General features: G+C 32.4%; 1 protein-coding gene across 17 annotated transcripts in view; it reads right to left on the reverse strand.

The window, feature by feature from the left end:
• Positions 1-1,155: 1,155 nt before the first annotated feature.
• The window catches only part of PCDH15 (protocadherin related 15), a 755,972-nt gene continuing 730,648 nt past the window's right edge, over positions 1,156-26,479 (reverse strand). For 4 of the 17 annotated variants that reach the window (XM_007182826.2, XM_007182829.2, XM_007182823.2 and 1 more), the window contains 5 exons: positions 25,730-25,948; positions 23,530-23,538; positions 22,509-22,661; positions 20,305-20,310; positions 17,328-18,747 (listed from right to left, as the gene is read on the reverse strand). In XM_007182826.2, the coding sequence (XP_007182888.2) occupies positions 17,328-18,747; positions 20,305-20,310; positions 22,509-22,661; positions 23,530-23,538; positions 25,730-25,948 (1,807 nt within the window). Of the gene's footprint in view, positions 1,708-3,207; positions 4,069-5,084; positions 5,194-6,046; positions 6,118-11,191; positions 11,231-12,893; positions 12,913-15,491; positions 15,558-17,327; positions 18,748-20,304; positions 20,311-22,508; positions 22,662-23,529; positions 23,539-25,729; positions 25,949-26,479 lie in introns of those variants that run through there. The other 13 variants (XM_007182831.1, XM_007182832.1, XM_028166691.2 and 10 more) reach the window with 10 other exon arrangements.

Raw genomic sequence — 26,479 nt, forward strand, 5'->3', positions numbered from 1 at the left:
TTAATGGTGAAACACTGTGCTTTGTTCAATGGTGAAAAATCAAGACTGTGTTCTTTGATTAAAAAAATGGACCCAGGCGATCATTTTCTGGTCTGCATTTTATGCACATAAACATTATGTGCATTAAAATATTTTATGAATAAACTGGAGCTGGGAAAAGTGAAATACTATAATATGTTTGAAGCTATGAATTTACAGCCTTTATTGGCATTTCACATATTATATAAATTCTTGACCCTGCCAAATTCCTTTATACTGAGTTAGTTAATAAAATATTCATGTTCGGTGGCATTAATGTGAGACTTCTCTGATCTTACTATACTTTCCATACTGAAATTGTGGTTCTAGATGCATTACTGCCTATTTGACCCTTTCTTGCCTCAGGAAGCTTTTGCTCTGATGCTCCAAATAATTATTTAACTTCAAATGGCTACACTAAATTGCCTATTATGATTGGTATGGTTAGAGTGTTTACAGAGTGTGGGGCGCACACCAGGGAAAATTGTAAATGATATTTATAAAAGAGATATGACTTCAAGTGTTGTTTAATAGGTCAACATATACATATGAAAACTCTGAAAAACTTTCTATTGGACAATAAGGAAAATAGGCCCATGATTCTACATAATTTACAGAAGATCCCCACATTAACTATCACTCTTTGTAATTCAATCTTTCATTTAAAAAATCAGGATGGTATAGACAGCAACTGTATAAACCCGTTACCTGTAAAATCCTCTAATATAAATTTTTCCCATTTTTTATGAAAAGTAAAATTACATGCACCAAAACAAGTTCCGTGAAGCTAGAGATGAAAAGTAATCTATGTTAATCAACAAAATATAAATGATTATTTAGTAAATTATTTCTTCTTTATTAAAATGAAAAAAATTTCAAGGCCCAACAAAACAGCTAAATGTTTAAATGATGTTATATAGTGAACTGAGAGTCTGTCCAAAAAGATATTTGGGAAGAACAATTAGTTGATACAAATGTGAGTGTAAATCTGTCTCTTTTTAAACTTTAAAGCCTGTTGTTCAATGTTTTAGCTTGTGTGCATGATATAAATCCCATACGTTGTTTTCTCGGTGACAATAAAAAGGGCAGTTTATTAAAAACTGAAGTAAATATTAAAATAACTTTAAAAAAAATCAGTCACAGTTTTGTCATTGGTATATGGAGGTTGTTCCAGGGACCCATCCAAAGCTCCTCATCATCTGACTGCGTGTGGTCACTACTGAAGTCCAGAACCTCCTTGATGTTCTTACTGTCAACCATGGACTCCTGTTCAACTGTGCTTTTCAGCCTGTTCCCCAAAGGCTTCACTGTTGTACTGTCAGTCCCCACGTGGCAAGGGGCAAATGTAACCAGAGTTGGTCTTGTGTTCATTTTCTCAGTAGAAAATGGCCCCTTCGATAATGTGTTCAAGGGGACATTCTCTTCATGTGTCACTGCCAACTTGTCTAGTTTCTTAAAGTGCCTCCCCAATCGAACAGGGGAAGTAACTTTTAAGTTATCGGCGAGGCAGGCACGGCGGGTTCTCACCACAGAGCCATTCTGTGCAATGTATATATTGCCATTGATATTACTGTGGATTTTAGGATTGTGAAGACGGTTTCTCTGACATTCAGGAGCACTGTCTTCTCCAGCTGAGCTACTTTCATACTCTCGATCAACAACTAACTTTATCATTCTTTTTCTTGCCCACTGTCAAAATAAAAAAGCATGAATCATTATTAAAGGAATTAAAAGGGTAAAGATTACAATGCCTGCAAAATTCAAAACCTTTGACAGAAAGCTATCAAAGGTAACAACTCAAAAGGTAGAGGGAAGAACCTTTTTATTAACATCAGTTTGTTTTCCACAAATTCTTCATTGGTTTGAGAGCTTAATAACTTCTGAAAAAAGTTGCTAGGTTGGAAAGTAGACATTTTCAGGAAGTACTTGTATTATTTTAGATCAAATTACTGCTATACTGTGGAAAAAAAAAGTATATTGGTTATATTTAAGAATCTGATCCATTCTTTGACAGTTGCTATACTTTTTGGGAAAGTTAAATTGAAAGGAAAGCCCAGCATTATTAGTATATTCTGTTCATGCTAATACTTCCATTCCCAATATTTTAAAGATATTTTTAAACCTACAATATTGTAATTCTTAATTAATCCTCCATTATTAGCCAAACTTTTTGTATAATTTGATGCATTTATTCACTTGAAGCGTCCTGGTTTTCTGGATCATCCCATTTAAATATATGTTAACTTAAAAGAAAATATCTTCCCATCCTGCACAATTTATTTTGTAATACACAAAACAGAAAACTAATGATTGTTACTTTTCCTTTAGTAAGCAACTGGAACACAATGGAAATTTTCACAAATTTATTTTTCTTTTACCAATCCACATTAGAAATGACAAGGTGCAGAGGTGAAAAACTACTTGGTTATTCTTAAAATAATAGTATTGCCATTTTTGGGATATGTGAAGTACCAACGTGTTGCACTAAGTAAGCCATGATTTTGGATTTCCAGATATATATTTCAAAATTATTATGTTACCCAGACAATTATAACTGTTACAATTCAATTTTTTTTCTAAATCCACTTTAATTCCTATCCACAACAGAAAGGAAATGGTAATAACTTTTATTTTTTAAAATTTATATCATTTAACTTCTAATATTTGAAACTGCCAGCTATAAACCTAACTGAACATGTTCATGATATTTTTGATAATATGTTTGCCATTTGAAATGTACATATATGCAAAAGTAGACTTGTAGAGATCTCATTTGTTACAGCTTGTCCTAAGGATTTAAGATGATACAAAACCGCTGTATATATATATAATATATATATATTCATATAGTCCATTCCAGTAGTCAGAGCATCACTGGCAATACATAATGCCACATTGCATTAACAGAAATCACAGTATGAAATATTAAATACTGAGTAACTGATTGCATGTCTTCTGAATTACTAATATAGGAAAGATCAGTCAGATTTACCCTAATATATTCTGATATACAAATCTGTTTGTTTGGATAGCATATATATTCACTTCTCTGGCATGCTTCTAAATCTTAAGTGAGATAAGAATCATGATCAATTTCCTCCCCTTCAAGTGTCATTTCAGAGAACACACAGAAGGCACTGCACACAAGAGCACTCATCACTGCAAAACTTTCACCTACTGTGATCTCTTTTAAAGTGCTGTGTTGTAACCTTCTGAGCCTGCTCCTGGAGACTTCTTTTGGTTTGCTCGCTTGCTTGGGTCATACTCTGGCACCTGGAAGCCCCAAGGACCTCCAGACTGACTTTCACTACTACTGCTACTCCTACCCGATTCTGACTCCTCCTCACTTTCCACACCTCCTTCCACTGAAGCTGATTCTGCACTGCCCTCCTCAGTGATGTCTTGAGATTCGAGGTCTGTGGGCTCTTCCACAGGGGCCAGCTCACTTTCCTGTTCTTCTGCTGGGCGTTCCTCCTCTTCTTCCACGTTCCGTTCTTCTGGCTCTTCAGGTAGCTCCTCTTTTCTATCTTTGACTTTCTTGACCTCTTCAGCAATGGGCCTTCTTCTTGCAAGAAAAATGTTCTTCCTTGCCTTTTCTCCTTCTGACTCCGTGGATTCCGATTCTTCTGATTCAGGGGTAGAACTTTCTTCCTCCTCAGAGGGTGTCTCTGTCTCAGACTCCTCTTCTGTCGTCTCAGACTCACTGAACTCGGATTCCTCTTCACTGTATTCAGTATAGTCGCTTGAGGATTCCTCCTCCGACTCTACTGTGCTTTCTGTAGCTTCCTCTTGGTCCAGTGTTAGTTTCAAATAATCTTTATCTTCTGCCTCAAGGCGTCTCTGCCACTCTTCATCCTCAAGGTCAATGATGCCTCTTCTATCAGCTAGTCCTCTAACTTTCTTAAAAATCATGGGGAATATCCTGGCTCTCTTCCACGTCGTATATGTTGGCTCAGCTGCTGGTGGCTTTTCAATAGTGACAACTACTTCTTCCTCCTCACTAGGCTCTCTAATTTCAACTTTTGGTTTTTTAACTTCCTTTGCCTTTTCCTGAAAATCATGAAAATGCAATTGAAGTGTCAGCTGGGGAATGGTTATTATGTGACCGTGTCTCACACAAGTTAAGCAAGAGTGAATCTGCAGGCTGACAGCTTCATGCAAGTTATAAAACTGGCTTCATAGAACAATCACACAATTCCCTACTGTTTATCCCCACTGCATATAGACAGAAGGTGTTCAAGGAAATGTAAATTATTTTATTTTAGCTTATACCTTATAATACCAAAATTTAATGCTTTCTCATTTTTTCTTATTCAAAATTTATTTTGCACCTTAGATCAAAAGAGAAAGAAATAAATTAATCATTACCTCTTCCCTCTCCCATCCCTAGCCTTTGATTAATAGTTTTATGTATTTGCTTTAACAAAATTTTAAGCAATCAGGAAATTATGATAGCTTATCTGAATAGCTAATGATGTAAAATCTGACTATTTTAAAAATTTTGAACAGGGTAAAACTACAGTGACATTAAAACTTTTTTCTTTAAAATTTTTGGATAAGTATTCCAAATAAATATTTCAGGCAAAGTATAAGAATTTGATATAGATGAATTATGGTAACTTAAACTTAAATGATGTAATTCCATTAAGAATACTGGTGGTTTTATTTTTCTCTTATAATTAAAAGATTGATATTGCACTTTTTCATGATTTTTAGGTTTGCTAGACAATGTGGGAGCATTTTGTTTTGCAAAATACTTAACATATTTGATTATAATATTATCTTTATGGAATAACATTTAGGATTTTATAAAATATAAATTTTATTGTGGCTTTATTCCAAGTGTTTAATGTTTTATAGAAATAAATAAAACTTATATAAAAATAATTTCTTTCTATAGACAAGGCAATGGAATGGTTAGCGTTATTAAATTGTTCTATGGAAATCAACTACTAAGTGAATAGGATTTCTGATTTTTGAAATGTTTTGTAGCCTGCTATTCAAATAGGGCTAAAAAATATTATTCTTGAAATATTAACATTACATAAAAAAATTACAGTAATTACCTCTTCCTCCTCATATTCCTCCTCAGCTTCGCCAACCACCTCACCGTATTCCTCTTGTCCAGTTGGTGGTAACAAACGACGGCGACTTCCATATTGAGGCATTTCATACCTGTAACAGAAACTTACAACTTTAAGCAGTTTTTCATTTGATCTGTATAACCATGACTGATCTCTGTTTTCTTCTTTTTCTTCATCATTCAATCAACAGATATTTATACAGCACCTGTTGGGCTCCTTGTAAACTAGTTATAAAATTATAGAGAAAGAACTATAACCTGATGACCAATGACTTTTGCCATAATGGTACCCTGGAATAACAAGAAAAACAGTTATTTCAGATTTAAGTTTTAGGAGAGACTAGAGTGAAGAGAAAGGAATACTTTTCCTTGACTAACTGAAGAATTTAGGGCGCCAAATTGATTCTTTCTGAAAGTATGATAGCTTATTCAAAACATAAATTCTCTAAGTTTATAGTAAAAATCTGCTTCAAATATGGTCTTTATTTTCCTCTACTGTATGTTTAGAAAGCAGTTAACTTATGTGTGTAGAACTGACTTTCGAAATGCTTATTACCGGATTCTAAAGTGTATTTTCTTCTTCATTTCTCTTGGGCAAATCTTGAGGCTGATTGGTTAGATAAAATGTTAAATATCTCATATGAAAGAAATGGTGAATTCAGGAATTGAGCAAATATATTTGACTTCTATTTCTGATTTAAATAATTTGAATAATTTTATTGCATTTTTCAAGTTGTAGCCAATATCAATATAAACATCAAAACAGAATTCAATATAGAAACATGGTTAAACTTGATTGAAGCTAAAACTAGATACATAACTCATTTTCAAAAATGAAACTGATGAAATGACACTCATAAAAATGCTAGTAATAATAATCATTTAATAACACCTTATTATTCATAAAAATATTAAGATACTGGATAAAAAAATCTGAAGATGTACCCATGCTCATAACTGTAATAATCTTGTCCATATTCCTGGCCAGGATCAATTCCAGACTCCATGGATAACTCCTATTATTCAAAAAGAGAAATCACATTTGAAAATAAATTCTTATCACATTTCAGCTCAATGTCAGATTTCCAGACCTAGTATTCGATGACTCAGAACACTGCTGTCAAAATAACTTTAATTACAAATGTTAGTTAAACATACTCACATATATATATATATTTGGCTGTAACTCTTTTACACAAAATTAAGTTATGCTATTAGAACTGAGGAGGGGGAAAGTAAATTTTGTCTAATGGTAAACCTGTTAAAGATAACGGGTAAGCATATCATTTGTTCTTAGATAATTTTAAAAACTATCAATAGACAGTTAATATTCAATCTATTTAACACATTACTAATACACTTTAGCCTTGAAGAAAATTATAACATTATCTTCAGCACTGTTTCATCATCCTGATAACAATTTTCTAGTATCTAGAGCTCTTCCATTCATCAAATGCTATTCTTATGAAAGGATCTGAAAATAATCATTCATACATTAATAAAAAATGTGCTAATGTGTGATATATCCCAAGGATATTTACACTTTAAAACATACTGCTAATTCTGAATTTAATTTTTTTTTTTAAAGAAATTTGTCAGACAGTAGGCCCTTTCGAGGTTTCCAGTTCTAAATTCCAGACAATATTGATTTTTGTCACTCTACACTTATGGAAAGATATTTTTCCTGAGACATACATATAGAACTAGCTTTAAATAACTATTAAATTCAATTTCACTGTATTTCCCTCTTTAACTCTATTTTAACATTTAAATAAGTTGAACTGCCAAGGTTTAACCAAATTAATTTGCAATGAAGTAAGAAAAGGGAAGAAGGAAAATGTATAGGTATACACAGGAAAACGAGTGGATACTTATTTCTAAGATCATCTACTATTCATAAGAACTAATTTTGTTGATCCAGATAGTATGAGTCAGGAAAAAAAGTCCTCTGTGGACACTAATATATCATTTAAAAAGTGTGGAAATTTACAGCCTGCATGATGGAAATGGACAATAGCCTTCACTTGTGCTTTGTTTGGCAAATATCATTTTAAAAAAGTGATTAGTTGCCCAAATGCTAATCAGAAAATGCTGTTAAAGATCTGAGTTTTGATTTCTCTCAAAAAAAAAAAACAGATGGCAACACTGGGCTCATATTTTTATACTTCATGAATTTAGTTGGTGGTACTACTCCTTAAAGCGATCTTGTTTTCTCCTGGTTACTGCTGTATTCTCAACCACATTATTTTTTACATCTACACCCCCAGTCACAATAGGATGCCCCATCTGCTCTTTTTTTTTTTTTTTTTACATTGAATAAACTGTTCATTTACATCACTTCCCTAGATTTTTATAAGTTTGCAATTCCTCTACTAAATGTACTCTCTGATGAATTTGCGGTTACAAATACTTTGTGAATTAATTGCAAAGGAATCCAGTTTTGATGTTAAAAAGGATTCAGTTTACCCACAAGATTAACTAAAAGTAAATATAGATAGATAGATAGATAGATAGATAGATAGATAAATAGATCAGCAATACCATGTTGTGTCAGGGACATGGAGCTCTCATATACTTCTGGAGGGATTATAAATTAGCAAAACCATTTGGGAAATGTTTGGGAATAATACCAAAGTCAAATATATGCATCTCTTTTCACAGAAATTCAATTTAGTTCAGTCTGTGTGCCCAACATATATATGTAAAATTGTTCACCAAAATACATCATCTATAACAGCCTAAAACTGAAACAGATGCAACAGTCCATGAGATAAGCACACTACTACATCACACAGCAGAGATGAATCTCCCCAACAGAATGATGAGCAAAGGAAGTCAGGTACAAAATGAAACATGATTCTATATTATTCTATTTATATAAACTTCAAAAACAGACAAACCAATCTAGGTGTTAGAAACCAGGTAAAAAGTTTTCAATTAGCAGTAATCACACTTTGGAAAAACCTCATTGGCTACAATATTGCTGCTACTGAGCAATAAACGGCTCTATTTAGAAGCAACTCATGCCATTTGTGATGACAACATGAAATGAACCTTGAGGGCATTATGCTAAGTGAAACAAGCCAGACAGAGAGATACAAATACTGTATGGTATTACTTATATGTGGAATCTGAAAATAAAAAAACAAATTAAAAGCCAAACTCATAGAAACAGAGTAGAAAAGTGGTTGCTGAGTGCAGGAAATAGGGAGAGGTTAGTGAAAGTGTCCAAATTTTCAGCTATAAGATGAACAAGGTCTGAGCGTCTAATATAAAACATGGTGACTACAGTTGGTAACACTGTACTGTATGACTGAAATTTGCTAAAAGGGTACAACTTAAATATTCTCACCAAAAAAATAAAAATTAAAAAAAAGATAAATATGTGAGGATGGATGTGTTAGTCTTTTCACAGTGTATACATATGTCAAATCACCACAATGGACACTTGAAATATCTTACAATTTAATTTGTCACTTATACCTCGATAAAGCTGAAATTAAATATATGTATTAAATACTTATCTTGGGAAAAAAGAAGCTAGGTGAGTGGTTAGGGAAAGGAGAAATAATATCTGAGTGTTAACATGGAGGGGCTTCTGGAGAGCTAGTAGGGCATGAGCACGCTGTAAAAATTCATTTTGCTGCACTATATGATTTTATGTCTGCAGTTTTATTTCCAATAAAAATGTTTATTGTAGGAAAACGTTTATTGTAGGAAGCCAATTCAGACCAATAAGAAATTGGGACAAAGTTAAAGTCTAAATTTGACTTATTCAAATTAAATACTTAAAAAAATACACATTTCATATTGGTAGGCTTAGACTTTTGAGGCATCCAAAACCCAACATAATTATACTGTTTTAAATGAAGTAAATAGGTCTCAGAAGTAAGACCTAACTACTTGACCAATGCATGTTTTATCTAATACATAGGGAGACTGAGCAAAGACTGCCAAATGATTTTGAAGTTGAAACCTAAATGTCCATCAGTGGAAGAATGTATAAAGAAAATGTGGTACATAACGGAGTATTATTCAGCCTTAAAAAAAAAAAAAAAGAAAAAACTCTTGCCATATGCTACCACATGGATGAACCTTGAGAACACTGTGCTAAGTGAAATAAGCCAGTCACAGAAGGGCAAATGCTGCGTGACTTCACTTACATGTGTTATCTAAAATAGTCAATCTCCAGAGAAGCCGAAAGTAAAATGATGGTTGCCAGGGGATGGGGAGAGGGGGAAATGTGGAGTTGCTTTGTAACAGGTCTAAAGTTTCAATTAAGCAAGATGAAAAAGTTTAGAGATTGCTGTGCAGCATTCTGCTTATAGCTAACAATACTGTATTGCGAACTTAAAAATTTAAGAAGAAAGATCTCAAGTTATGTGTTCTTACAACAATTAAAAAAAAAAACCCAAAGGTTTTGAAGTTGAATTCTAATAAAGTAGTTATGGAAACATAATGCGACTGAGTGGATTTCAGATTTTAAAAGAATCAATTTTCTTTACAGACACGTACTTTTTCTTTTTCTCTGAACAGTAAATGAAACTCAGCTCTTGCTAGCTACAATATATATCTGGCATCAAATGACTTTAAAAAATACAATAGAAGGATAGAGCAACTGGGGAAGAACCCAGGAAACTCAATCATAGATTTAATCTGTCACTCTATAGTCTGTAGGGAGAGATAGGAGCTAGTAGAAGGGAATACTCTGAAGGGTCGGTCTTGGATACTTCTACCACCCAGAAAAAAAGACAATGGAGGAAGGACTTGGTGACCATGAAGCTCCTTAAGTCAGCCCGAAAACATAGTGGAATAGTGGCCTTTTTTGCTGTTCCACACAGTCCCTGTTGCCATCCACTTAGCAGGTAAATCCTAGAGTTTAGAAAATCATGCTAAGTAGCTTACTAAAAGGTGCTTTTATGGGCAGATCAAATGCTTAATGTTATTTTAAAAATTCATTTTTGCTGACCACACACACATAGAATTAACCTAGTATCTTATTGACCAAAGTATAAAAGTTTATACTGATGCAAACAAAACAAGAAAAATAACTACCATTTACTGAATTTCTTCCCACTATGTCCCAGCTGCTGAGCTAGGAGCTTATATATTAAATATTACTGCCAACATTCTATAAAAGATGAAATTGATGCTTAGGAGGATACATAGCTTGACTAAGGCCTTGCATCCAGTAACTGGCATTTGGATTTTAACTCTGAGTTATCAGATTCAACAGTTTATGGAGAAGTCTCCATGGAAATTTTTGATAAAATGTATAAAAGTTGAATATTCCTGTCACTCAACCTCTCAATTTTGGGGAGTAAATTCTAACCACAAAATGCCTGTCTTTAGCAAAGTTAAGATTCTGTTGTTGAGAAATAGGAATAAAGGAATAATTTTTTTAAGTGGAGCTTATAAAATACTAAATTTTCCAAAGTAAGGAGATATTTAAAATTAACTTTAATATATATGCTTTTTATTTAGGAAGTATATACGAATAATAAATAAATAAATAAAAATGATATGCATTTATTATATAACTCCAAATATCTTTTTTCTTTTTGCAGAAGAAAATGTCATAGGCATCTTAAAACAGACACGTGCCCAAAGGCAGTATTTTGAATCACATTTCAATGATTAAAGTCTGTTTATCACAACCCAATTTCTACCTTTGTGATTTCAGCACAGATGTCAGCGTTCTTTCTTCAGACTTTGCCTAACCTAAATCTGATCTCAAGAACAGTTCTGATGAATCTAGATTCACTAAGATAACTGACAGATCAGGTTCAGGACTCGCTTCATTTAATGATTGCTTGTTTTTAATAGGAACAAAGGTCTTATTTATCTAATTCCCAGAGAATGAAGCTAAAAATTTGGAATTTCAGTCACCAGAAAACAGCAGAGAGGTGATTTGCTTGCTTATTTATTTGCTTAGTTGTTTTAATTTAAAAACACCTCTTCTCTTCCTTGTAAAATTATGCCGTACTGGCAGCCACCCACTCTGTCCACATGTTAGATGGGCCTCGAAGTCACATAAAGTATTGTCAAGGTCAAGACTCAGTGAAGGTTGAAAAGAAAAAAAATTGATACCTCTGGTTTAAGGAGAGAAGGCCTCAGCAGTTGTTGTTGCTGCCAAAGGAAAGTAAAACAGAAAAAGGTTTAGAAAATAATTCAGGTGGAAAAAGTAGATTATCATTGAAAAGAGAGAATAAAAGGCCACAGCTTAAAACTGGTTACCTTGGGTTATGATTTATTATTCATGTGATAGCTACTAACAGCATTAAATAATATTTTGACTATTAATGTTAGACCATAATTAATGTGCTTTAATTTCATCATTGTTTTAATTAACATCAAAGCTAATAACCTTAATAAATAAAAATCTATAAATAATTTTTTGGTTTAAGCTTCATAGTACAAAGAGTCATTTATGGTTCTGAAGCACTTTAAGTATCACACAATTCTTTTTAGCAAATTTAACCTTGTTTTAAATTGCCCCTCTTTTTTTCTCCCCAGTCATATTATATATAATCAGGTTCATGAGGAAGAAGGGTAGGGCACACAAAATAATGATATGGTTGTAATATATTCATCATTATATTTAAGACATGCTCCCCATTTTTCTTTTTACCAAAATGTGGATTGCTTGAACTCAAGCATTAAGCACGTTTTCAGAAATTCTTTTGTGATTAAAGAAATTGTCCTTCCTCAGTTTTTGCAGAGATCATTTCCCACTGCCCCCCATTTCACCCATATTTTTCAAAAAACACAGTCTCTATTGATCTGTTTCATGATAATTTATACTTTAACCAGATGAAAACAAGATACACAATTCAAATTTTGGCTTCTCAACTTTTGAGGGGAATAGTTATACAACATAAATCTTAAAGTAAGCATTGGGAAAGCGGGCAGAGAAGTTCAGGGAGATAATCCTACCAATGAACCAACTGTTTGAAATGGCCAATAGAACAACTATTTGACTGAAGGGATAGATTTTCCATGATACAGATGTTAATGAGTTAGTGCAGTTAAGGTATTCACTTAAAGGGGTAGGAAGTTGAAGTTAGAGATATTCTGATTCAATCTGTTAGCCGTTATAATTATTCCTGAAAATCAGTTTTTCTTAAATGCATTCATTTTGATTTACAGAAAACCTAGGTCGTATGAATTCTAAACTGTTAGCCAATTAGGTCATATGCTTATTTCATTCTCTTAACTGAAGAGCTGTATGCCAAACCATACTAACTTCTCAGTGATTCATTGATAGCACCACTTACAGTATTATTCACCAAATACCATTGGCCAGAATGCCCAGTATCTTCTCTGTAGACTGAGAGTCAAATTAACACAAAGAAAAGCCACAGCTTTCTAATAGTCTGACTTGTTTTTAACTCTTCAAAAGCTCAAGCTCAAACATGGTAGGAATGAGCCTTGGACTGATTAAAAAAAAAAGTATCTAAATTAGAAACAGTTTCTAGATTAGATTTATAGCCTTAGAAAAATAAATTTGGGGGAATGTCACAATATTGAGAGATAATAATTCAGGAAAAAATAAATTTATCTTTGAAAAGTTCGGCAGTTGATCTTTGTTCACCCATTGAATAATAGACATAAAACCCCAAAACAAAGAAGCAACAAATATACAAGAAAATGAATAGCAAAGCATACTTATAAGTTTTGTTAAAATAAATGAAAATACCCTCATTTTGAAAGAATGTAAATCAGTCCTGCCTATAACATAAATATTGTCCTAATAAGCTTATAATGTAATATAACACCATAAAGCCCTTACCTCTGATGTATAACCTCTCCTGCAAGGCAGAAACGAAGAAATCAGTATTAAACATCTTGGATTTTCAGATTAAATAGAATTATAGATAAGGGTAATTTAAGAAAATCAGAGAAAAACTGAGAAGGTAAATTTTTCTAAAACGTTGTCTCAGTGAGAAATATATTTTGTGGCAGTATCAAGACAGGAGAATCAAGGTTTCATGCCTGCATTATTAAAAATAATTATCACTCCAGACCCTCATTCCATATGAACACCAAACCATTCACAATCTATTTTATCTCAATGGTGTATAATAACATACTTTGACTCTGTTATGATCAGTTGTATTAAAAATATTCTACATCATGTCTGTCCTAAACAAGTCTTGATACGTGTAAGATACTCATTTGGGGAAAAGATATGCTTCATACATGAAAAACGTATTGGTACAGGACAAAAAAAAATATCTCCATGACTAGAACATATTCTTCCAAATGTTTGTAAGACTTTTTTGTGTCAAATTATTCTAAAAATAATAAATGCAAAATATTGACTAGCCTTTAAAGGTCAATTACATTATTAAACATGAAGTAAAAGAGTTTTTAGAGATATAATAGCCAAACATTCAATATTACCTAAAGATTATAAAGTTAAATGAACAAGTAAGTGAAACAGTTGACTGTACTTGAGAGGGAAAAAAGCATGGAATCTTTTCAATGTTGAATGTCATTAATTATGAAGATTTTTCATTTATTATTCATTAAACACTTGACCTAAAATATAAAACTGGTGCTGTTGACTATGCTATATGAAATTAATAAACAATTGCAATGAAGATTTATTATGAAGACTTTCTAAAGTTCAGCAAAACAATCTGTAGAAAATTTATTTAAAATATTTCAAGGACTTTAAAAAATAAGTCTGCTTATTTGAATGCATCTTAAGTGGTTAAGGCATTGTTGATTGAAATCGTTGGTAATAATGGTAATATAGTGCTTATACGCATATATTGCTATCAGCAATTTATTACAATAGTCCTCCCTTATCTGTGGTATCTCTATCTGCTACCTGCAGTCAACCATGGTCCAAAAACATTAAATGGAAAGTTCTGGAAATAAAAAGTTTGTAAGTTTTAAATTGCACTCCAATCTGAGTAGCATTATGAAACCTCACACCGTCCTTCTCTGTCCCTCCCAGGATATGAGTAGGCCCTTTTTCCAGTATATCCATGCTGTATACACTACCCACCCATTAGTATAGGACAGAAAAGTATATACAGGGTTTGGTACTATCTGAGGTTTCAGGCATCCACTGGGGGTGTTGCAGGGTGCTTATATTATATGGTTCTGCCAATAGGGGAATGATAATCCTAAAGCATTTAGAAGTTTAGACATTTTCAGCTTTTACTCAATTTGTATCTTTTAGAGATATGTAGAGTTGAGAGCTCATATTTAGGTTTTAATAATGACTACTGAGTCACATATGTAATATAAAATATCCAATAAAACCTATATTTTATTTTCTAGGATATTTAAATTGCTTCTTTTCATTAGCAATATTTTCTATAACGTAGGAACTAAAAAATATCAATAGATGAACTATACTTTTTGTTGAACTATACTTTTTGAAACTTTTTGTTGCCTTTTATTTAGTTATTTGTATTGTTTGTCTTAGCTCAAAGGCAAAAAGTAACTCAGAAAAGGTAAACAACAGAATCAATATGTGTAGTTATCTGTCTGCTTTCAATTAACATGACTTCCTACTGATCCTTATAAAACCATTCATGATATTGATGCGTCTTGTTATGTAGTTTATATCCAATGTGTATTAATTTTTCATTTTACACCATTTGTATGTATTACTGTTTACTTTTAACAATAAGGATAATGTATGGTAACCTGTTTATGTCTTTTAATAAGGTACCTAATAATTTCTTGTGCACTAACTGGATCATAATAAATGCAGAATGAAAAAAGGGCATTCTGTTTTTAGAGGTTGGTTGTCAGGTTATGGGGGCTTAAGAGCTGTGGAGAGAAATAATATTTTGGCTTGTATACTCAAAGAATATTTTTAGGTCTCATGTAGAAGATGTTCCAATTGACTTTTATGATGAAGGGAATCTCTAAATATAATGTGTCAGTAAAACACTAGATTAAATATAAAACATGGCAATGGACGTTTCATTTGAAAAGTGTAAGATGCAAGAGGGAGGGGGTATGGGGATATATGTATACGTATAGTTGATTCACTTTGTTATAAAGCAGAAACTAACACACCATTGTAAAGCAATTATACTCCAATAAAGATGTTTAAAAAAAAAAAAGAAAGAAAAAAGAGTTCCCAGTCAAAAACAGATACTAATAAAATTTTTAAATTATAAAAATGCTATAAAAAAGGACAAAGTAACAATTTAATAAGGCTATACATACCTACATAAAATTGTTATTTGGATTTCTTATATTTCTTTGGTAATTATTTAGAGATTTCATTATCAAAGAATTCTAAGGAATTATCAAGACATTTCTTTCACATTTCCAAGAGGTTGATACAAAATAGCATAAACACACACACACACACGCACACTTGCACATTAAAGGCTTACACAGTTGTCAATAATACCTTGTCAGAGTCCGCCAAATAGCACAAGTTCTCATGCATATGACCAGCTGCCAACAAAAACTCCAACTGAAGTTTTTCAGTGAAAGAGAGAAAAAATTCATGTTCAAGAACCCCAGGAAAAAAAATTACTCTTGATTTGGATGAAAAGAATCTGAAGTAGAGGAACTAATGAAAATAATTAACTTTACATTTTTTATTTGATATTGTTAATTGGGGATGCCAGATCAAATTCTTGAAGAAATGTCACATAATATGAGTCAAACAAAACCAATGAAATGATGCATTCATTGTAGGGCTCTGAATCTATATTAATATACTTACAATGGCAATTATCAAGCAAGACTTTCCCTATATTTTGGAATTGTGTTTTTCTCTGTGCAGACTTATATCTTCTAAAATATTAAAGCTGAAGAGTATAATAAACAATTACACTTGTATTCAAAGTGGGGATTTCCAGTAAACAAAATTTATTCCATGTGTGAGATGGAAAAAACAAAGTAATTACTTGATGGTCCAGTGTAGCTTTCATTAGGACAGAAAGATGGTACTTAGCTTAGCTGATGCCTTTAAGAATTTAACAAGTTTAGCTCTAAGATGTAAGAGCAACTACAACTACCGAAATTTCTACCTAGAGTATAATTTTTTATTTTCTTTGCCTAAACCAAAGAGGAAAGACATATATAAAACTGGTGACAGTTCACCAGATATATTCCACTTGATTTCTATTTGAAATTTTTATATTTCATTTACATGCTATAGGCTAAATTTGGATGATTTATCCATAGCAATTAAAAGTAACTAGGAATAAAACTGATAATGCATTTTTCTAAATTTTAATACATAAGCACGTTTTATACTATTGATAAACTTAATGGATATAATTTTCAACAATGAAATAATAACTAAATTCACACTAGATAAAACTTTGTAGGCATTTACTTAACCTTCTTTTGCTGAAACAGATGAGAATTTATTTATTAAACTGGAGATAAATATTATTTTTGAAGGAGAATCTTATGATAAAATTATAATTAAGGAGATGATATAATAATGTGAACAAGCAAAACTAAAGAGCACTTTAAACATCTGTGGGAACAATGAAATGTCTTACAGAAGTCAGCAACTCAAGATTTATTTCCATTATAAAGAAGGGAAGAGAAAGCACAATGAGAAATAAATAGAATAAGACAGCAATTGAAAAAAGTAAAAGATTTATCAAATGTATAAACATACTAGGAAGATAAAAGCAAGCCAGAGTAAAGGGTGTTCTTATAAGAAAACAGATGTCTACATCTTATAGCACCTGAGATTTATTTTGGAATACCATAATGTCTGTCATCTCCTACATTTCTAGATACATAACATTTTACTTTGGTAGTATTTCTTCTTACCAAATACATAGGCTTCAAGGAAATAACAGAACATATGATATCATTTTTTAGCTTACTTGTAACAGTCTGCTGTTTTCCTGGAACACTCATATAAAACTATGATCAAAAAGTAAATGTAAAACTTAACATGATAAACAAACATTAGTTTAAGTTGGATATCTAACTTTCATGCCCATATATGCCCATTGAAAAAGATTGAAATTACTTACTTTTTAAATAAATGTAGACAAATAATACTACTTCGTAGTTAAGAAAATTAAGGTAAATCTATAATATGAGTTAGTAATGGTGAGATTAATAATCTTTTAAATTAAAAATGAGGAAAAACCAGCATTGCATTGAGTTTCAAGTAAAAGAATGGAATCTTCTTTAATGTTCAAATTTGCCTCCACTTGAAGCTTATGGTCAGTGAAAGAGTTGTCCATTTAAAACCAGAAAAGCAACATTACAGTGAAGTAGACTGACTGTGAGTTTGTTTTTCAATTCCCTCAACAATATTGTGCAAATTCTCCTGGTTTTGTTCAGATGTCATTTCCATATTTGTTGTCTCTGAAGGGCAACTCATTTGAAGTTTTAAGAGGTGTGCTTGTGGATTATTTTTTTCTATTTGACTGTACATGTTAGCTACTGACTTTTCAAGTTCTGCTAAGTTTTTTATATGCTTGAGGATGCCTTTTGGTTCCCTTTGAGGATTTGCATTACACACTGTTGTTGATGTTGACAGCTGTATCACAGTGGACTTCATTTCCTTGGCTGGTGTCACATTGACAGTGTGTTTAATAGCTGGTGTAAACACACACTTCGTGGATGGAACTGAAGTCGAAGGAGGCAGTGAAGAAGGAAGAGGAGGAGATGGTGGAGGAAGAGAGGAAAGCGAAGGTGGAGGAGAAGTAGAGGAAGGAGGAGGGGGACCAGATAGTGGAAGAAGTGGAGGAGGAGGAAGAATAGAAGGAGGGGAAGGAGGAAGACTGGAAAGAGCAAAAGGAGTAAGGATAAGAGGCACAGGAGGAGGAGGAGGAGGAGAGATTTTTAGTGGATGGGGAAAGTTTTCGAAAATGTCCCTTTTGGTTTCAAAAGTCATCATACAAGTGGATGCCTCTCTGCTAAGGAGTGCAGAACTTAAAATGCAAGGCATTGACGGAGAAAGTTCCAAGGAACAGTCAGCAGGAGAAACAACAACATTAGGTTCTGATTTGAGTTCCACAGGTCTTGAAACGGTTGGCAAAGTGGAGAATGAGGAGTGAGACCAAGGAGAGGAAAGTGAAGAGTCTGAAGACAGAGATTGCAACTGTTCTGTTCCTTGTATAATCAGTGATTCACTTTGCCTTATTTCCTCTTTTTCTGTTACATTTGTGCCTTCAGCTGTAAGCAAGGGTCTATTGTTACCTCTTTTGTTTGGATTGGTTCCAGTACTTTCATTTTCAGCTTCCTGCCTGTTGCTTTGCCTTTGCTTTAGAGCTATGGTTTCTGACCTATTGGGAAGTTCCCACATTGGTCTCCTAGGTAAGCAGATTGGCCGATTCCACATCCTCTGAATCTTTTCTCTTGGGCCCCTCAGAAACTCATTCTTGGCTTGCATTTTGGGCAAAAATGGCTCTACAAAATCTGTTCTTAGTAAAAAGTCTGAATTTGTTGGTCTTTGATCTGTATATTCCTTGTAAATGGTACTGTGGGTATTTAAGTCGTCGTCATCAGACATCAGTGTGAATTCTCTTGCAGACTTGGGCCAGCTGTTCTTAACAGATCCATCTACATGAGTCTGCTTGTGAGCCTCAACAGTATTGGAAGAAAAGTGCTGATGTCTCCTGTCTTCTGAGACTGATTTATTTTCCCTGCTTTGTTGGAAATGGTAGAGAAGGAAAAGACTTGAAAGAAAAGAAGATAATGAAATGTAAGGAAACAGGTTGTGACATAGCTTTTATGAGAAAGATGTTTTTATGGTTCTCATTACTACTTCAAAATATAAAAGGCCAAATAACACTAATCTACTGAAGCAAGCCATTACTTTGATGTTTCTGTTCTCAAAAAGGCAGGGCAGGAAAAGCTAGAGAGCTGTGAGCAGCATGAGAAATTTTCATTTTTTAAAAAATGTGTCAATCTGCACACTGATTTTTTTTTTCTTTTTTTAGTTTCCATGTGAAGCTTCCATGACCACACATAACAGTTCTCTCGTGTATAAATCACTGTTCTCCAAACTGCAGACCAGCATGTTGGCTAGTGGTTTCATACCCTTTGCCTTGTTTAAGGATGCTCAGAGCTGACTGTTTTGAGGAAAGGATCCTTAGCTGTATCTGATTCAGTACCTGTCCATTATCTCTCATTTTAGTAATTCTGTCCTAGAGCTAAAAGTACTCTCCTATTTGAGATAAAGCTTGCAAGAGGATACAGAAAGAGCCCCTCAATTTTATGCTTAATAGTTTAAAAACACTATAAATATTACAAATAAGAAGAGGGGCTTCTGGTGTTTCTTTTGAACATGATATGGATCAAATTTTAGTCAAGACTCACTTTAATGAAAAGATATACTAATATAACATAGTTTTGATATCACTGAAAGATTTGCTCAGACATGGTCACTGAGTCATAGTGGCTGTGTGTCAGAGATAAAATTGGATAAGTCAAAGGGCACAAATAAGTGTCTCTAATGAAAGCATTGGGACCCTCTCCCCAGAAAGACTGGGGACTTGTGATTTTAAACAGTCTGTCATTAGACTTTGCTCTCAAGCTCAGAGTAACAGATTTATTTTCGTTATTTAATATTTACCAACATAGTAGAAATGAAATAAAAGGGAAATTTTTTGAAAAAAAATTAAAAGCCACATTGACACAAAGCCACATCCTAATAAAAATTAGGATGAGAGGTGAGACAATAAAATGATATATAAAGACAAAGTTATTATTGTGGCATTTGGCAAAAATACAAACTGGAAGAGAGAATTCTTACAGGTGGTCAGGACCTCCTGAATAATTCAAAAGTGGAGACAACTTGGATTAAATAAACGGCAATCACTTTTAAAACCTTAAAAAGTAGTTTTTAAAAATCAGGGTTGACATTATATAGCAGTTGTTTCTGTGTAGATCTGTTCTTGGTTTACTTTTTCTTGGAAAGAACTGTCTATACAATGATACCACATCATTTTTGATGGAAAGATATCCATAAATATTTTTAACAAATTAAAAAATAAGGAGAATTTTGAAACTCCTTTTGCTAGGCACAGGTACTATCAGTGGAACACTTGTTTAAACTCATGCAATTTCAAGATATCAAGAGGGAATGAGGTATAGAAGATAACTTTCTTTTTAAAAGTAAATGTACAGTAAAAGATGAAGATTACTGTATATAGTCTAAAACAGCAGTTAATCTATTCTACTGCATCTTTTTTTTCTAATACCCTTGTATTAGAATGATATTATTTACTTACTTATGCCTATGTATCCACAGGTGAGAAAGAGAAAACATGTGATAGAAAAAAAGAAGTTTTAACTATAGTTAAATTGAGATGATTATGAAAATATTAACAGGAACTTGCTTTAAACACTTAATATTCATATCAAAAAAAGAAAATGCATGTATCTTATATTTTCTTTGTATTTATTCATATGAATAATTTTAATAATGCTTTAGATAAAATCATACGGAATTTATTTTGTCTTATCACATAAAATTACACCTAGCTATCTATCTCCTATACATAGGTAAAATTCACCTCTATTAAACGTGGATGACTTCAATTCTAAAACAGAAATTTTAAATGAGATTCTAAGAATTGCTTCTATGTCCTAAGTGAAAAGTTACTCCATATTGATTAATAAAGAAGACATAAGTATTGTTTGGAAGGAATATAGAAGTACTATGATGACTCTTACAGAGTAATTGTTGAATCTACATGAAGTTGTTAATTATTTTGTGAAGGTTTTTTTGTTTTTTCAAAATGACTTGATTTTTTAAAGAAAATATTTGATAATAATTCATTTCGAGATAGCTTATTTTCTAGTAATTTATGCTTAGAATCCTTGAAAAAGTTTTTGAATAGATAATTTAAACATTTGTCAGATAATTAAATGTGTAGAGCTTGACACTTCAATAAATACATATTAGAATTGCAAAATCCTCTACTATCTACCACAATTTTCCAAATAAAAATAATCCCTAAGTGTTGCTATTTGAAAATTATCACCATCAAATATATGATTCCAGATGATGTCATAGTATACATATAATAATATATATCCCTCACTAATTTCAAATAAAACACATTCTACTTTCCACATAAATCTTTTTTTAGTTCAAACATGTTTTGCTAAATGTGGTTAACACAATCAAAGAGAATCAAATCTTATTGGCTCAATTCCTACATTCACCAGTAATTCAAAAAGAGACCATAATTTTCAACTTATAAAAAAATGAAAAAAAATATTTAAAGCATGAATCCTGTATTATTACTCTAGAAGTAGCATGCCAGGCATTAAGTTCTTTTAAATTCAATTTTAGCATTAAAATATATATTAAAATCAGTTTTAACATTTTAAAAACTATTTTCAATATAACCTTGTATAATAGTATTAATACAGCTATAATATGATATATATGTTTAAAAACAGTTTTCCCATTAAAAGGTACATTTCATAATTTTTGAGGCTTGCTTTATTCCTACTAGTAAATACTACAAATGTAACACAGTAGAATGTGTCTTAGTCCCTCAATTCCACCAAATTCCAGTTAATAAAATTTTCCTGGATTTAATTTAATCATATTCAAAATTGTATAGTATCCTTGGTTGTTCTGCATTTCATGTTGATAGTTACTTTTGAAATTTTTAAAAATATAGACAAGTTAAACATCTCCAAAAGAAATAAGGGTTTGAGGGTAGCATCATTATAGAAACTATAAAGCTATGAAGTCTTTTAGCAATAATTTAAAAGACTTTTTCAAAAATGATGATTTAATATTGCTTAGAGATTCCAAATAGTGCAAGAGGAATATTAAGTTATATACGAGAGTATATACAAGAGTTATAAATATTAAGTTATATATAACAAAACAGCAGTCTCATTAGAGAGGAATATAATGAAAAGAATATTCCTAAGTGGTTAGATATTTAATATTCTTTATTTTCATTCAGATTTTAATTATTCTATTTTATAACATCTTAAAGTAGTATCTTAGGAAAGTCTATTATTTTAGACCACAGAATTGTTTTTTCTTACCAAATAGGAGTTGGCTTTTGATACCAAATCAGGAATTACTATTTTATGATTATGCTTTATTTTCCTCATTTTTTATGAGAAAATATATCTTCAGAATTAATTTTTAATTTGGGGGAAAATGCCTGATTCTGAAGGTTTAGAAATTAAATATGATACTCAATGTGTTCATCTGCAAACGTCTCCTCAAATTGAATACTTCTTTACTGTTACTCAGTTTTTTTTAATGATCTTTTGTTTGTTTTTTGGTTATTACTTTTCAATTTAACTTTTCTTAGGTTCTCATCTTAACAATTTTCTGTTTAAAATAATGTAATAAAGCAGGCCGTAAAAGGTATTTGCACATCAAGCTGAAATTAAATACTCACCACACAGCATCCATCAAAACCCACTTCTAAAAGCCCCTGAAAGGTCTACTTACATCGTGCTGTCCCCCAGTTCTTCATAGAGATGCGCCCCCGGAGGCGGCGGAGGTGGCGGGGGCATGGCCACTGGTGCAGGGGCAGGCGCTGCGGGTTTCGCTGCAGGTAGGGCGGATTGGATTCGGGCTGTCTTGGTGCACTCAGCTTGGCGTCTTTGGTAAAGTAAGGAGGTTTTGTAAAACTCATTTTAGAAGTCATATACTTACTTATCAATAGGCTACCTTTCAATAATAAAGTCCAGTTATCAGGGGAACTCACACATTTTTACAGAAATATTTGAACTTATTAACTGATAAAATTACAAAAGCATCCCCACAGAGTATCTTTTATGTATAACCCCTTCTCCTTAGTTCTTTAAAATATTTACTCCTTGAAAAACGGGTAGAATTCAGTAGAAAAATTTGCAAATTAAGTTAAATGATAATATTAAAGGGAGAAGGCAAAATATTTATAAAAAATGTGATTGATAATTGGTAGTTGTTTAATGGATCTCTTTCATAATGTGAGGCATATAGAAGATACATAATTTTCCTTTATTATTAGTCTTCCATCTATTTAAAGAAAAGTTATTTAAAAATGATTTAAAACATTTTGACATTAGTTTACAGGGGCTGTGTAGATGTACACATTTAGGAGGGAGATTTGGTTAGCTTTTATTTCCTTTGAATTCCTAGGAATGCCTGTGATTCTTGCATTGGAGGTAAGCTGCTCTTTTTTGACTTTCTTGGATCCTGATTGTTAATTCTTGCCTCAAAATCAAGATCCCAAAGGGTGGAGGCTATAAGGGCAAACTGTCTTTTTCACATTTCTTCCACTTGTATCCAATTGTCTAAAACTAGCTCAATTCTATATATACAAAACCACAAAGGAATTTGAACTAAAAAGTAGTTCAAATACAAATACAAAATAGACAAATATTGCATGGTTCAGGGCAGGCTGCCTACTTTATCAGCGTTATCTCTTTTTTATTCTTTTTATATCACATAAAATCATATGCAAAATATTGGTAATTATACTTACACTTTAAACCTGTTTGGGAAAGCAATGAATAAAAAAAAAAGAGAAAGCTACATGAGAAATACTGCATTCATAATATTTTAACATTTGATTTAATCTAAATTATGAATAATTTATGGATTAAACTCATAATGACACAGACTTAATGACATAGTAGGGGAACTAGTATTTCAATTCAGAAAGTGAAAATGGTGACCACTGTCACAGTCCTACAAGCTGTTAAAACATTCATTGCAGGAAAACAAAGAAATTAACTAAATGGAATAAAAAAAACTGGATTAAAACATGCATATGTGAATTTCAACTCTGATAGAGAAATGTAATATTAAAGATGATCTGATGTTTATAGTTAGCGTTTTGGTTTACTACACTTGAACAATATTAAAAGAATGGAGTCAGGCAGCAAGCCCTGATTATACTCTTGGCCTCACTTCGAAGCCGAAGCTAGAATTGGAAGGTGCCACTCCTGGGTAATGAATTTAAGACACTTTTTTTCACATTTGCCTCCTAGTTTTCCATGCATAGCAAATTTCAAAGACACATCTTAGTATTAAAGAATAACCATTCTAATCTATTTATAAGCAGAATACGAAGGTACAAAAGTTAGGTTTTAAAATATTAGAATTTTACTTTGAAACATGTTTACTTCTGTTAATCTATAAAAAAGAGTTACCAAAATTCATTCGTAGAGTGTCAGGCTGATTATGGAACTAAAAAGATTAAATAATGCATCTTTACAATGTTTAAATATTAAGCATCTTAATTTTTTGTTAAAATTCAGACCATTTAGCATAACATCCAGGGTGCTTCAGTTTTGATCACTGCATTGTGTGCCAATTATAAGAAGTTTTCTCACTGATTTTAATGTTAGCAGGATATAATAAAGCTCCTTTGAGAAACATTTGAATGAAAAAGAAAAACTGTAATATAGACTAAATTTAACATGAAAATTAATATTGGATTGATAGCTTAATCTAAAAATTTGTCCTTTATTAAGTTTGTGCATAGGCTTTAGATTTGGCATATCAACTGATTTACTAACACACGTTGAACTCCAGTATATCAACCTAAATGTTATATTTGCAACTACACATTGCTTTTGTGAAGGAAGATATTCCTATAGTATCTTCATGCAGAGGGTACTTTTTAACTTTCAGGTTGGAATTACCTTACCTTATTTAATTCAATAGAAAATTCTCAGTGTTAGACAACAAAGATAACAGTTTAAGAATATACAAGGACTTTTTCAGTCCTTTCCCTGTAAGTATTTTAAATGGTGAGTAAGCTGTTCTACCATTACTTCTTACTGTTTGTTATGTCAAGTAGTTTATATGGCTTATGGTTCCTGTCTGTTACTTACTTTCATTTTGTGGCACCTTCAGGGCTACATCTCTTCTTAACCTATTCCACAATTTTTTCACCAATCATCATCAATAGGGATATACTTAAAGTATAGCCCTGTATCACAAAGGGTCCCCATTTCTAGTGTCAAATAAAGAATAGCTCGCTAGACTATTTTAAATATAGATTAAATTAGGAAAAATTTACTTGACTACTTTGAAGAGCCTAAACAAGAAAAATATAGATATTTTAAATGGATGTATTTGCCTGTAGGAACCAGAGAAATGTAAGGCCTCTACAGCCAAAATATACTGTTAGATGTTATAATATAGGCTCTAGCAAGGCTAGCCAGGAAAGAAGAAACCATATGGAAAATTACATATTGTGTGCTATGATTTTTAAATGATTTTTTTCAAACATTGTAATCATCTGCATAGAGGTAAATTTAACAATATGGATAAAAACCTAGCATGACAATGTATTTAGGTTACAGACCTTCCTTTGGAACTGGGTTATTTCTATATGACATTCCACTGCCTTTGCCTCAGGATACCTCGTACCTTTTCTCCCAAGGCTCTTAACCTGATGAAGAGCATGAACAAAGCTACAGGAGGTAACCTAATATTCCTAGCAGATAAGAATATTTTAGGAGCACAGGAACACTGAGCAATCTGTGACAAATGTTTTGACAGTTTGTATTGTTTTTCCTTAAAGGAAGGTCATTTGGTACAAGAAAAATACAGCACTCCCAAAATGGCTGCAGCATTAATATCTTACAGCTACAAAGCCATTTTACCAGAGATAGTTTTTTGATAATGCCTTCTTGAGGCACTATCCATGTTCAGCATGTATGAATACTTACTGTCTGTAGCTGACCAAAACCACCAAGATGGCAGGAATACAGCAGAGGATGATGATGAAGGCCAGAGCCAGCAAGGCCCCTTCTGTGTAGCCTAGACTTTCTCCTCGCTTCTTAATGCTGGTTACTGCCTCTGGAGTCCGGATCTCCAGAATGCGTCCTCCTTCCCCATAATACGGCTGAAAGTCTTTATTGATATCGAGGAGTTTGCCATCTAAAAATCTTTATTGTTAAACAGTAAAAGCAAAGATGTTAACAGAGAAAGGCTTTTTTTTTTAAACAAAATATTTTTTTGTGATATCTTTTAATATTTTCTTTAATTATAACATAAGCTAAGTCAGAAGTCTTATTATGAATAAGAAAAGCATATATAAAAAGCAAGAGCAATAAAGAAGAGTAACGCCTCTATATTCACATATCAAAGATACTAATAACAATGACCCTTACTTAATACACTTACAGACTGGGGGAAAATAATTACCAATGTCACTGAAATTTATATCACTATGTTGAGATTATTTAGTTTAAGTTATTCAGGTGGGATAAAATATAATATTCTAAATTATATAGTATAGTTTAAAAATAAATTCCTGCATTATATATCCTTCGGTTCTCAAAGTAATCCTGTAAAACAGAACCTTAATACTGACTTCCTGCAGACCACAAAGCTACACAGTTAGGGAAACAAATCTGAGATACCAACCCAAGCCTTCATAGTGTATATTTGTGCTTCAACACACCACCTTAAATGCT

Source organism: Balaenoptera acutorostrata, chromosome 16, assembly GCF_949987535.1.
Source record: "Balaenoptera acutorostrata chromosome 16, mBalAcu1.1, whole genome shotgun sequence".
Taxonomy (NCBI): Eukaryota; Metazoa; Chordata; class Mammalia; order Artiodactyla; family Balaenopteridae; genus Balaenoptera; species Balaenoptera acutorostrata.